Below are 14078 nucleotides of genomic sequence, written 5' to 3' on the forward strand. Positions count from 1 at the left end.
CCTCCGGACCAGAATGCTCTGGAACAAAGCCTTGTCTCTGTTCCCTCTCAGATCAGAATTCCCTGGGGTCTGGTCATTTCTCTGCCTTGAACCAGGGTTGTCTGGATCGGGGCAATGTCTCCCAGGGGCTTATTGGGCTTCCTCTCTGAAACTGGGGTCCTTTAGAGAGAGCAGGGATCCCTTCCCAGGGCTTGCTCTTGGGCTTTGCAGTTTGAGTCCCGTGTGAAGGCATTTGGTGGAGTCTGTCCAGCCGTGCTGGGCACTCTACTCTCCAAGCTCTGCACCCTGTGCCAGGCCAGGCTGTGTCAGCTGTAAGGAAGGGGTGCAGAGAGAACACCTTTCTGTAATTCCCATAAGGGGTCAGGTGTGCCAGCAGGGCCCCTGGTTCTCTACCCCAGCTTACAGGTCCCTGCAGCCCTGTTTTTCCACATCAGATCACAGCTGTTCTTCCCTTCTCACACTGGGCCTCCCTGAGAAGCCCTGTTGCCATTTGGACAAATGTTCCTTGGAATAGGAATTGTTTTCTTTCATCGAACGGCTCTGGGGTTCTGAAAGACAGGGCTCTGCCTCTCCTTAGACAAAAGTTTTGGGGGAAGTTCTTTGTCCTTCCTACTCCAGAGAAGGTCCATCTATAGCTAAGATGCTACCCTTAGGCCCCTCTGCTATGATCTTGTAGGACTGTGTGATGACTCCCTTCCTATTTGCCCAAGACGCTCACAGGCAGTGTCCAGGGTTGGCGGAATTGAATGGTTATTTGCTTAAGGTATCATGCTTTTCTTTTCTTTTCTTTTCTTTTTTTGAGACGGAGCCTTGCTCTGTCGCGCAGGCTGGAGTGCAATGGCATGGTCTCAGCTCACTGCAACCTCTGCCTCCCGGGTTCCAGTGATTCACCTGCCGTAGCCTCTGGAGTAGCTGGGATTATAGGCGCCTGCCACCATGCCTGGCTAATTTTTGTATTTTTAGTAGAGACGAGGTTTCACCACGTTGGCTAGGATGGTCTCGAACTGTTGACCTCGTGATCTGCATGCCTTGGACTCCCAAAGTGCTGAGATTACAGGCCTGAGCCACTGCGCCCGGCCAGTATCATGCTTTTGAAGTCTGAAATCTTCAGGTGATTCTGGGCTGTGTATCTGGGTCTCTTATGAAACCAAACCCCATAGGATACTTCCTGATGGATAGAATGATTCAGAGGTGCTCAGAGCCCATGGAGCCCACGTGACCTTGGCATCTCTCCCTAAAATCCATCTATTTAAGGCCTATTCCCTGACACCTATACCTCCTGGGTTCATTTAGGGGCACTGGACACAGAGGGAACCAAACCCAGTTCAGGCCTCTCCTGTGGCCTGCGGAGGAGAGGAGGAGTTAGCACCAGGTAGGCTCTTGAAACCTTCCCCCAGGTGAGCTTGCTTCTCATGGCCACCCACCACCCCTCCTCACCTGGTATCTGTCTGAGTGGTGGAGGTCATCGGTGGCAGATGAGTGGGGTGATGCCGTTGGAGACTCTCCTTCCCTCTTGATGGAAGCAGACAACAGGAGGGACTGGAAGAAGAAAAAGGACATGTGGCCTCAGGCCGAATGAGACCTACAGTCAGTCTCCTGAGTTCCCAGTCCTGTGGCACTTTTGGGAGCGAGGCAAAGAGAAGGAGGCTGAGGAATAGAAAGACCACTCTCGAGATTCTAAAGGCGTGGTGTCAAGTCCTGGGAGTGTAGTTGTGGGAGAGCATGGCTTGGTTTTAGGGATGGGTAGAGACCCCCTGAGGGACCCGGCTTAGGCTAATCTCTGCCCCAGTGGAGCGAGACCCCCAGTCCACTCCCAGTAGGCTGAGACTGTATATGTTTTGTTTTCCCTTGGAGAGCAGAGACTCTGGGATCCCCATGAAGGGTTAGGGTAAAGCCATATACCTGCTGCCCTGCCTGCCCTTAATACAGGCTGATGGCAGCCCCACAATAGAGACAGTAAATTAAATAGCATGTGAGTTGCCCACGTGCAGCTAGGGATGTACACTGGTCCATTTATCCTGGTGCTACGTTGATGACCCCAGCAAAAATCCCAGCAAAACTAATCCCCCCATGTCAATCTTGTATGGCCTCTTCTACATACGCCTGCAGTTTAGATTAATAAACTGTCTGCTTGAAATTGTGTGCAAGCACCACAATTTGAAATACCACATGGCACATTCTGCCTGAGAGCCAGCTCTTGCCAAGGCCTGTTCAGCTGCAAACGGGGGGCCTAGAGGCCTGAAAGCAATCCATACTTCCTCCCCCTACCTTCTCCAGCCTGTACAGCTCTGAGCCGGAAGCACACAATTCCCTAGGAGTCCTCCCCAGCTTAGAAAACCATGCCAAATCGCCAGTGACAGCCCAAAGAAAGCAATTTGGGAAAGATGGAGCAGCCATTTATCCTTCATCTCCGCCTGAGCCTTAGGATGTGACCCGCATGCGGTGGCCATGCTGTGCATCCTCAGGCTTGGACTGGAAAGGGCCCTGGAAAGGGAAGGGACAGCTGCTGGTCTGGCAGGGCTCCCTGACTTGCCCATACCCCAGGAGCTGGAGGAGAGAAGAGACTGGAAAGGGCCTGTGCGGGATTCTCTGCAACGTGGAGCCCCTTCTTCACCCACGCAAGCCCGGTGGGAGGCCTCGTGGGTGACCTAGCCCTCAGCTCAGAGAGGAGGTGCTCTCAGGCAATGTTCTTCTCCTTCTCTGGTCCCAAGGAATATGCTAAGGAGGGGGAACAGTGTGGGTCACCCCGACCTCCGGCCCATGAAAAAGCTGTTTGTGCGCCTTCGCTCGCTCTCTCTCTCTCTCGCTCTCTCTCTCTCTCTCTCTCTCTCTCTCTCTCTCTTTCTCTCTAGGTTAGAAGCCCTGAGAGGCCTCAGCATTACACCTGGGGCAAGCGGAATAAAAAAAGGTCACTGACGCTTTTTAAACATGGACCAAAAAGCAGTAAAATGTGTTTTGAAAAAAAAATCCCGGCATTAAATCATGACTTTTTGCCTGGCTCTTCGCCTCATTAAAAGTGGCCTTTTGGAAGGTAAAATTATCATTGTAAGCGATAAGATCTTTAAGAAAATAATTCACGGCTTCTTCACCCTTTAATATGATAGCCGCCACCGGCTAATTTTTTTCTTAATGGCAACGAGGCCATCAATCTTGTCTAAGGCCCCTCGCCCTCTCCTCCTCCTCCCTCCCTCCTTCTCCCTGTCCTTTCAGTCTCTTGTTTGAACCTTCTCTCTCTTGCCTCTTCCACTCATGACCTGCTTCCCTAAAGCCTAGGTCAAGGCAGAGGATGGACCCTGAACCGTTCAGCTTTGGGGGTGTGGGCATATATCTGGAAGTGGGTGAGCAAGTGTCCCTTGTCTCTGTGTCTGATGGCCAGTATGCCTGTGTCTGTGGTTTCAGGCCACGTTTAAGACTTCCTATGTCTGTATTGTGACCTGAGTGTGTGTGGGTCTGCATATGTGGGGAGCTAGGGACAGAGGTAGATTGTGTCTGCCAGGGGTTTGTCCTTAGAACACAGGCCTCACTGATGTCCAAGTCCCCAACCCTGCCAGCCATGCTCAGGTGTCAGCTCTCACCTGTGGTGGCCGACTTGGAAGCTTGTCTCCGACTTTCCTGAACCACACCATGAAATGCTGCAGGCTGGGCCACACTCAGTGAGTATAGCTCCCTACCTCTGTGAGTCTGCAGCTGCCTGGCACCCCAGCCTCCCCTTTCTCTTTGGGGCTCTGCCTCCTTGGCCAAGGCCTATACCCACCCAAGGCTGGGCTAGGCGCTCTGCTCGTCCTCTCCCAGCTTGCTCAGGTGAGCAGTTTTCTAAATGAAGGTACACGATCCATTCCTATACCTTTGAAAGGCTTGCAGGGTATTTGGGCCTACCCCATGGAGGTGATACTTGTCACTCTGGCTCCTTTCCCAAAACTGCCCTCTTAGAGGTCACCAGTCACTGCCAGACTTCTAAATACAACAGGCCCCTTCTCCAGTCTTTCCCAGTTTGACTGCTGACCACCTGATACGTTTAGAAACTTTCTTCCTTAGGATCCTGAGATACCACACTCTCCTGTGCCCCTCTTAACTCACTGAGCTTTCCTCCTCTGTCTCCTTCCCTGCTTCCTACACCTTATCTTGACACCAAGTGCAGGAGTCCCCCAGATTCTCACCTTGGTGTTTGCTCTAATCTCTCCAAACACTCTCCTGCACTGATTCCACCCTTCCCAAATTTTCCATCGTCATTCCTCACTCCCTATAAAATGGGCTGGGGGTGGCCTCCCATTCTGAATACTTGTGGGAGAAAGGATGCAGCCTTCTACCGGTTCTCCCCATGTATCCATCCCCTCAAAACCGCCTTTGGGTAAGTAGTACCCATGGTGTCTGTGGCCATCTCGGGGGAGTTCTTGGTATAAATTTCATTGTGCTAAGGCTTCTTGGCCCCTCCTTTAAGCCAGATACTTGCTCTTCATTTTCCCCTTCTCCATCTGATGCTTTCAAGTCTTTCTCCCATAGGGTTGGTTCAGAGAGGCAGACTAGTTCCCCAGATGAGTCCAGCCTCTTCCTTGGCTCCTTGCCCTCAGGACAAAGTACACACACACACACACGGACACACACACACACACACACACCCCCGCACACTCATACACCCCTGTGCCCCCATAGTCTGGCATCTAGGGCCCTGCACTATCTTGACCTGCATTTCTTTCTTTTTCTTCATCTGCTATAGCTCACTTTCTTCCTTTGAGTCTTCCCACCCTTAGTGTCGGGGTCACCCACATCTCCCAGGCCATTCTTGGCTCTGACCCCTCTCCCGGCTGGAAGAGGAGCAAGTCAGATGAGCACACTCTCCCTCATGCACAGACCACACACACTTACACACACGCGGTGCAGCCCTAGGCCTCAGGATGATGTTCAAGACCTGGAGATTGTTGAGGATATTAGAAAAGCTGGAGATAGTTGAGGATACTAGAAAAGCTCCTTTTTCTCAGGAGGAACCAGTTCTGGGTAGGCCTCGGTTAGTATGGGCAGGAGGAAAACATGTAATTGGCCACCTACCTTGGGGGTGCCTGGAGCCATGGCATCCTTCAGAAGGGAATTCTTGCTGCCAAGAAAGAAGAGAACAGGGTAACCATTCTACCTGCCGCCCAGGGCATGCAACGGTAGAGTAGCAAGAAGACCCCAGAGACAGAGAAGGCATAGCCAGCCTAGCCCAGCCCAGCTCAGTCAAGCTCCACCCAGTCCTTTCAACTCCAGTGGCCCAGCCTAGCTCAGCGTCTCTCATGGGCCAAGGGCTAGTGGTGGCCCAGGGAGGGAGACACAGACACTAGGCTTGGTAGACTCCCCAGTGCATCTGAAGAAAGGGGCTTTACCTGACTCCTTGTATCAGCCCTGAAGACTCTGCCTGTCCTGGAGACCCCTTCTCTCCACCCCCTGTCCCTAGCCCGCTCTTAGCTCCTGTGGGATTGGGGTGATGGAGCTGACATGGCTCTTGTCAATTCTCCCTCCAACATGCTGCAAACTGTGTTAGGCCAGGAATGATCTCCCCCTGATTCAATTTGTCAGCCCCAGGCCCTCCGGCATCGGGCGCGGCAGGCAGGCGGGAGCTGGGCCCTGAAATATGGTGGGCGGCTCAGAGCAGGCGGGGGCTGGGGTGGGAGGTGATGGATGGGCTGTGGGGGAGGCGAGGACTGTGTTTAATAACAAAATTGGTATGCAAGGCCACATCTTGCGCTAAGCATGAGTGATCCAGAGCCACAAAGTATTACAAATCCCCACTAAACAGATGCTGACAATGGAACAAGACGTATCAAATCAGATCCACTTCAGAAACATTAATATCCCTGTTCCTGTCCCTCCCTGCCTGCTGCCCCCACTACGCTCGCCACATCTGTGCTCGCACATTCATGCGCGTGCATTCACACACACATGCTCACAGAAGTGCCGGCTGATGAATGCACGGAGGCAGACGTAGCCCATTCACATAGGGTCCCCGTACAGACACACATATGAGCTATAATGTACAGCACACCCGCAGATATACCCAGAAAGCACAAGAACACACAGACACACATCCAAGGCAGAATGCATGGGGCACATAGGGACTTAACGAATGTAGACATAAGGAACATGCACAGATAAGCTTAGACACCCACAGACATACCGGACATGCCAGCAAAAGCACAGGCAGATTCGGATGCAGCAGTGACTCTCAATGGGGCACAGGGGAGAAGGGGAAGGGATGTTCGCCTGCCCAGGGGACATCCGGCAATGTCTGGAGACATTTTTGATTGTCAAAACTTGAGTGGAGGGAGGGGAGGTTGCTACTGGCATGTGGTAGGTAGAGGATGTTAAACAGCCTACAGTGTACTGGACAGCCCCTCACAGCAAAGAATTATCTGACCCCAAATGTCAACTGTGCCGAGGTTGAGAAACCCTGGTATAAAGGTGCACACATATATACCCATAGACTTCCTATAATTCTGCCAACAGGCACAGATACAACCAGTCACACCTGGAGACTCAAACACGCATACAGATGCACAGGGCCACAGAGGCATATTCCCAGACACATGTCCATACAGATTCATGGTCCAGCGCGGTGGCTCATGCCTGTAATCCCAGCACTTTGTGAGACTGAGGCTGGTGGATCGCCTGAGGTCAGGAGTTTGAGACCAGCCTGGCCACCATGGTGAAACCCTGTATCTACTAAAAATACAAAAATCAGCTGTGCGTGGTGGCAGGTGCCTGTAATCCCAGTTACTTGGGAGGCTGATGCAGGAGAATCGCTTGAATCCAGGAGGGAGAAGTTGGAGTGAGCCGTTGCGTCACTGTACTCCAGCCTGGGCAACAAGAGTGAGACTTTGTCTCAAAAAAAAAAAAAAAAAAGGATTTACAACAGCCACACAGATTAGATGAGAGCTGCTCATGTGCACAAGTCCAATAAACACATGCATAGATATGGACACCTGTGTGTACCAACACACACCCAGACGCACATGTACCCACAAATGTAGACACATATGCACACACACACATAACATATGTACATCCCAGTGCAGGGGCCACCAGGCCCAGCAGCAGAGTGAGGCCAAGGTCTGAGTGTAAAAACATAGCTGTCAGCCAGTCTAATCACACAGTGGGGGCATCACAGACTAGGAAGGCCAGCTACAATAGGTTCCATTCAATTATGTTTTGCTCATAAATGGTTCATGCCAGCCCTGATGTAGGCACTGGGGATTCAAGGACACGGAACTGCTGTTGAGAAGCAACTAGTTTTTGAGTCTATGGCTTTTATCATTCGTTCACTCCTTCATTCACTCAGTAAACAAATACTACCATCACCATTTCTGGTATGGAAATGAGGCATCTACTGTATAACATCATGCTTGCTCTGCCCTGGCCTAGGATATGAGTATTATCTCCAGTTGGATCAGGTGACAGCAGAAAAGGAAGGAATGAACAATGATTGTGCACCCACTGTATGTGACAGGTGCAGGCCTTAATATATGTTATCTCATTGAAACTTCACAAAATCTCTACAAAGTTGACTACCAGGTCAAATGACATTTATATGGTCACACAGTCCGTGGAGGGTTTGGGATTTGAGGTGGTGTCTGGCCAAGCTCACAATGCTGGCCTTTAAATATCCATGCTACCTACATAGAGACACCCAGGGCTTAGAACAGAGGGCAGAATCCAGTTATTTTTCTTTGCTTGCTGTGTGACTTTGCGGAGGGAACTGCTGACTCTGGGCTTCAGTTTGCTCTGCTGGTGAACAGAAACAGGGACATTCAGGGTCAGAATGTCCAGCCTGTCACTTGGTGATCCACTCCTCTGGATCTTTTCCTAGCAACACTCTTTGCTGTCCCTTGCATTGGATTGGTACTACCTGAGGCTCCTTGCCTCTCTCTGAGCAAGGGACCCCCCTCCCTATCTTCCCTCCAACAACCTGATTACCTCCCAGTGTGCTTGGCCCCCCAGAGGCTGAGCAGTCTGCTGAAGGGCCTGCCTCATAGAAGACAGGTCTGAGGCCAGCAGCTGTAGGCAGCCTGGCTCCCGCCCAGCCCATCAGCTCTGCCTTCGTCCCTCCCTATTTCCACAGCCCGCCCCCAACGATTTCCTCCCTTGCTCAGTCACTCGCTGCCTAGTGATCCATGGGTTTTAAATTATAACTGGGACCCAGGAAACGCGTTCCTAAGTACAATATTCATGGGCTGGGCTGACACTTTTAATTAAGGTGATTTACACTGAATTATCCTTGGAAATAAAGAAATGGTGTGCTGCCCGGGAATAAACCATCATCACCAGCCGCCTTTGTAAGTTACACTTCGTTTTAATCTATTTGGGGAATTGTTTATCTAGTTCATTACCCAACCAAACACCGAGGCCGGCCTTAAATAAGGCTTAAATGGGGGTGGGGGCACTGCCATGTCCACACCCCGCCTCTCCTCTAGAGTCACTCAGCCTCCCTCTGGCTTCTTTCAGGCCTTTTAAAGTGCTGGCCAGAGAGCTGGTTTCCCAGTCCAGAGGCCACATCTTGAGTGGCTCCAGAAATCTCCCAGAGAATATCTCTAAGTTCAGGCCCCACCAAGCCAAGCCCCACTTTTGTGCAATCTCTCCATGCCCAAGGCTCCTTCATCTCTCTGGGTGGAAACTCCTGCCTGAGGGCCACTGGGAAATCTGGGGGCCAACTCCTTCCTCCGACTCCACCCTTCAACCTCTAGCCCCCATCTATCTATGTCCCTGCCTGTCTCTCCACACATCCAGTCCCTCCCCCATCACCATCCCAGAGACATCTTAGGCTGAGCTTGCCCAACGTCCCTTCCTTCCCTCAGACACTTGCTTCTCTGCTACCATGACTCTCCCAATCATCCAAGTTAGAAAGCTTCCTCACAGTAAGCACCCCAACTAAGTCCTGTGGCTTCTTCCTCCACCCGGTCTCTCGTCATTCCCTCTTCTGCATCCCCACTGCCACTGCCACTGTCCTGGGTCAGCCTCACCAACTTTCCCCTGCACCCCAGCCAACCTCCTCCCTTGCCTCCCGCTTCTACCCCCAATCCACACTCCACACTGGCCTCACAACCATGCCCCTCCCACTTGTCTCTCTCTGACCGAGCTTCACCCTGGCTCCTGAATGTTCGACTTACTCTCCAGCCCATCAAGGACGTCCTCCAGCATTGAAGGCCCTCCACAATCTGTTCTCCATCTAACTTCGCCCTCCTTGTTCTACCTGGCCAAGTTCTGGGGTCTAATGGAGCCCCTGTGAAGGGGCTGAGAAGGGGAAAGACAAAGGATGGGGTGAGGGAGAGAGTGTTGGCACAGCCTCTGATCTCAAATGGAAAAGTGTTTGGAAAAGTGTAAGGACTTTGCCAAAGGAAGTTCTGACTACTCTTTTTGTAAGTGTCTGTGCGCCCATGTACCTATGGGAATGACATCCATGGGACAAGACTTCTTTCAGGGTGTGTGTGTGGGCACATCTCTGTGTTGGAATGGGTGTGAGTGTGCACCTGTGTGTCCTGTATATGTTTGTGCCTGTGTCTGAAGCACAGCCAGCCCTGGCTCTGGAGCTGGAAGGTCCCTGCTTCTAGAACTCTGTGAACCCGTGAGTGTGTCTGAAATAGCAGCCTGCGCCTAGTGGGGTGTGCTTTGTGTTGTTGGGCAAAGGGAGGCAGGAGGCAGAACACCAGGCCAGTCTGAAGAGCCCCTTAGGAAGCAGTCAAGTGGAGGGGGAACATGACCAGGTTGATGGAGGGCACCTGGCGGCAGCATCCACAGACTCAGGAGCTGGCTAAGCTGAGGAAGTCCAGGGAGGGCAAAGGAGGCAATGGAGGCAAAAGCAGGGTAGGAGAGGAAAGGGGACAGTTGGAGGCGAGAAGAGGGAGGAGCCAGCAGGGGAAAGAAGGGCTGGGGCAGAGAGGAGACGGGAGGGGAGGGGGGAGAGCTTGGGGAGGAGGCCTCCAACCATGTGCCTTTGGTGGATGGGGCTTCCCTCGTGTGGGCTCTGCCAGGACCCTGGAAGTGAGGCACACACAGACTCTGCCCTCCTGTGGGCCTCAGTTTCTCCATCTGTGAAACGGCTGGTTTCAGGCCCCTCTGCTCAGGGAGCTGATGGTGGGGAGTGGAGAGGGGTCTCAGGAACCCGTATGTCATCTTTTCCCAACCTCCTCTGCTGTCTTGGCTTCCCTAGAGCGGGCAGGGGCGGGGCAAGGGCAGCCAAGGCTGGGGCCCTCCCCGCGATCCCCGCTGCGCGGCCGTCAGCCCGGAGGGAGCTGACACGCTCCTTGGGAATTTATCACGCACCCAATTACAATGTTAATTGGCAAGTTCCTGAAATCAATTAATTCGCAAATTTTTTCCAATTAAAAATCCAGATAAATCACGAGGGCGGCGGCGGGCCGGTCCAGCCCGCAGTCCGGTGGGCGCAGCGGCCGCAGGGAGGGAGGGCGAGAGAAGCGAGGGGAGGGGGTGCGGGCGAGGCTGCCCTTGAACGCCTTTGCCGGCCGGTCCGACTGTCAGCGCGCCGGGCGCAGCGGGGCCGAGACAGATAAAACCATCGACCCGTCGCCGCCAGCGCTTCGGCTTTATCGATCCGACGGGAATTTCACTTGCTGTGCAGATCCCGCTGTCCGGCTGTCAGACACCCGGTTGGAGGGGGGCGCGTGACGGGGGCGCAGGGCGTGCACAGACGGAGGGGGCATGGGCGTAGGGGTGCTGGGCTGGGCCGCGACGTGAGGGGTACAGATGCGGGGACGCAAGACATAGCCGCGAGAAGCATGGAGCTGGGGGTCGGGAAATGGACACAGGGATGCTCCGGGAGGATGTGGGGGATGAGGGGGTTGTGCAGGGTCGTGGGTGGGTGTGTGGAACAAGGAAGGCTGTTGGCAGAAGTGCATGCCCCGGACATTGCAGGTGTGGAGCACCTGGGACTGCGCTGTAATGTGGCCCTCACCGAGGAGGCAGAGAGCCGGGGATCCCCATTCTCCAGGCCCTTAGGGGGCACACTGCTTTTACAAGGCTGGGCAGGCTCCTCTATCCTCTGCTTCTATTCTCTGACCCTGTTAGGAGAAGTCCTCCTCTGGGAGCAAATTACACAGGACCCCTCCTGGACAGTCAAAAGATGGAACTCAACTGCAGAAGGATTTTTTTTCCCACACTTTCAGCCACTGGCAGGCCAATCCTAGGCATGTGTGGGAAGTGGTGGGGATGGGAGTGATTAAGAGAATGGGTACTGAAGTCAGATTACTTTAGGTTTGAATCTTATCTTCATCACTTACTAGCTGTGCTTAGAGATGTCACTTAACTCCTCTGCACCTCAGTTTCTTCTGTAAAATGGGAGCAATTATTATCACCTACTTCAGAGGGTTGTTGTGAAGATTAAATAAATTAATGCAATGTAAAATACTCGGCACATAGTGAGTGTTCAACAAGGATTATTATTATTATCACAAGTATAGTCTTCTATGCCCATGGATTCTTGGATACTCCTCCTTTCAAGGGATAGAGCTTCTAGAGCTTAATTCTTCTCCCTTGAGAATGAGCTGGACTTGACGACTTGCTCCTAGTGAATAGAATAGAATAGAATAGAATAGAATAGAATAGAAGAGATTAGAATAGAAGCAACACTGTGTGACTTCCCAGACTATATTATAAGAAGCACTGTGGCATCCTCCTTAGTCCTCTCTTGGACTGCGTGCTCTGTGGAAAGTCAGCTGCCATGTCATAGGGAAATTCAAGCTGTCCTATGGAGAGACCCACATGTGGGGGAACTGAGGCCTCCTGCCAACAGCCATGTGAATGAGCATCTTGGAAGCAGATCCTGCAGTACCGGTCAGATCTTTAGATGACAGTTGCCTTGGTTCACATCTTGACTGCAGCTTCATGAGAGATTCCCAGCCAGTAGCCACTACTACCCACAACCATCCAGCTAAGCTGTTCCTGAATTGATGACCACAGAAACTGAGATAATAAATGTGTGTTGTTTTAGCCGCTAGGTTTTAGGATAATTTGTAGCACAGAGATAGATGACTAAATATTTCTTCCTTCAAAATTCAGCTCAGGCCTCACCTTCCTGAGGAAACCTTCTGTGCTCTGTGCTGGGTTTGGTGCCTCCTTGACACCCCCCAGCTCCAGTTCTTCCCGTAGAGCAGTCTCCATCCCTCCAGGTTTGTACTGCCCGACCCTCCCAACCCTCATGCTATGAACTTTCAAGGTCAGGGACCATTCTGATTCACTATGGGATCCCCTGCACCCTGCGTGGGGATTCGGTGAGAAGGTAGAAGGAAGGAGGATCAGTCAAGTCTGATGACTTAAACTGAATAAGGGTTGGACTAGGAGGAGCAGGGCAGGCTGTCCCTCAGTAGCAGATTATATTGTCCAAAGACGGCTGCAACCATATCTTCCATCCCACATATGTTTCTACAATGTGACCTTGCCAGTCTTCCCATCAAAAAGAGGGTGTATGTCCCCTCCCCTTGAATTCTGGGTGGTCTAATACTGCCTTGATAAATAGAATACAATGGAAGTGAGACTCAGCGACTTTCAGGCTAGGTTATAAAAAGTGATCCAGCTTCCATCTCATTGGCTGGAACATTTGCTTCTGGAGCCCAAAGCTGCCATGCAAGAATTCCAACCATCCCGAGGTGGGCAAGCTATGAGGAAGCCCAGGCCACATGGAGAAGCCCTATGTAGGTGCTTTGATTCCGGCCTCAGCTGGGGTCCCAGCTGATAGCCAGCATCAACCCCCAGACATGGGAGGGAAGCAGCCTCCACATGACCCAGCTCCCAGCCACCCAGTCTTCCCAGCTAAGGCCCCAGACATCACGGAGCAGACATTAGCCATCTCCTCTGTGCCCTGTCTGAATTCCTGACCTCACAGATTCCACGAGCACAATGAAATGGTTGCTTTAAACTGCTAAGATTTTAGGTAATTTGTCACACCTCTCCCCTACTCTTTTTGATAACCTGGCTCCTCCACCAGGCCTTGAGGAGGCTCAGCCCAGTCCTTCAGGCAGGGACAAGGGAGGGAGGCTGGGGGTGAGGTGGGGTGGGACAGTGGGGGACACACCTGAGCACATTCTCAAGATTGTCATCTTTCAGACACTGAGATTCATAGAGAAGGTAGTGCCCACTCCCCTGGAGGGACTAGGCTGTACTTCTGAGGGGCCTGCCAGGCCTAGGACCTGCTTCTTTTATTCTGCTGTGAGGCTCAACATGGCAGTGCTGGGCCTGTGGCAGTGGCTCACCCCTGTCTAGCTCCTCTCATGTTTTCCTTTGAGGCTGGGGACTGCGGGGTCACTCTCCTCACATCTCCAAAAATAGAGCAAGAAGAGGAAAGTGGCTTCATTCAGCGGAAAGATCTGAGGATTGAAACAGAGTTGTAGAGAAGGGTGGCAGGGTCCTGTCCTCTCCCGAGGGGCTGGGGTATGGGCCAGGCGGCTGCTCCTGGGATCCGGGGGCCAGAACCCTGCCTCCAGCAGGCAGGCTCCCTGGCAGGTGGCTTACCTCGAGGGCAGTTGAGCTAGCTGCTCCAGTTCCTGCTCCATATGCTCCTGCAGCTCACTGGGCCTCAGCAGGACCTGGCAGATGGGGCAAATTGGGGCCTGGCTGTCGAACAATGCTGCTGCTTTCTTCTTACCTGGTGAGGGGAGAAGAACAGACAGACATGTAAGCTGGGCTAGTCCAGGAGGCAGACCCAGCATCTCAGTCCTGAAACCTGAGCCTGCTGCTGCCTTCTAGGGCTTCTTGGCCTAGAGGAGGGGCCTAAGGGTTTCAGAACCCACAAGCACCCCTCCTCCTTGCAGCTCCAGAGGCTGTGCCCATGAATGGTACCTCCTCAGCCAGCCACCCCTCTCAGAAATCTATTAGGGCACATCCCCCATGGGATGTCTATTTTTTTCTTTTTTAAATTAATTAATTAATTAGAGACAGAGTATTGGTCTATTGCCCAGGCTGAAGTGCAGTGGCATGATCTTGGCTCACTGCAACCTCTGCCTCCTGGGTTCAAGTGATTCTCCTGCCTCAGACTCCTGAGTAGTTGGGATTACAGGCGTGTGCCATCATGCTTGGCTAATTTTTGTATTTTTTGTAGAGAT

General features: G+C 52.5%; 1 protein-coding gene across 2 annotated transcripts in view; it reads right to left on the reverse strand.

Annotated features, from left to right (window-relative positions):
* Positions 1-14078, reverse strand: part of RNF220 (ring finger protein 220) — a 247497-nt gene that overhangs the window by 23784 nt on the left and 209635 nt on the right. For both annotated transcript variants that reach the window (XM_033226697.1, XM_033226696.1), the window contains exons 2-4: positions 13489-13621; positions 5044-5089; positions 1438-1539 (exon numbers count right to left, since the gene is read on the reverse strand). In XM_033226697.1, coding sequence (XP_033082588.1) covers positions 1438-1539; positions 5044-5089; positions 13489-13621 — 281 coding nt within the window. The remainder of the gene's footprint in view (positions 1-1437; positions 1540-5043; positions 5090-13488; positions 13622-14078) is intronic.

The sequence above is a fragment of the Trachypithecus francoisi genome, unplaced genomic scaffold (genome assembly GCF_009764315.1).
Source record: "Trachypithecus francoisi isolate TF-2019V2 unplaced genomic scaffold, Tfra_2.0 Lachesis_group12, whole genome shotgun sequence".
Classification (NCBI taxonomy): Eukaryota; Metazoa; Chordata; class Mammalia; order Primates; family Cercopithecidae; genus Trachypithecus; species Trachypithecus francoisi.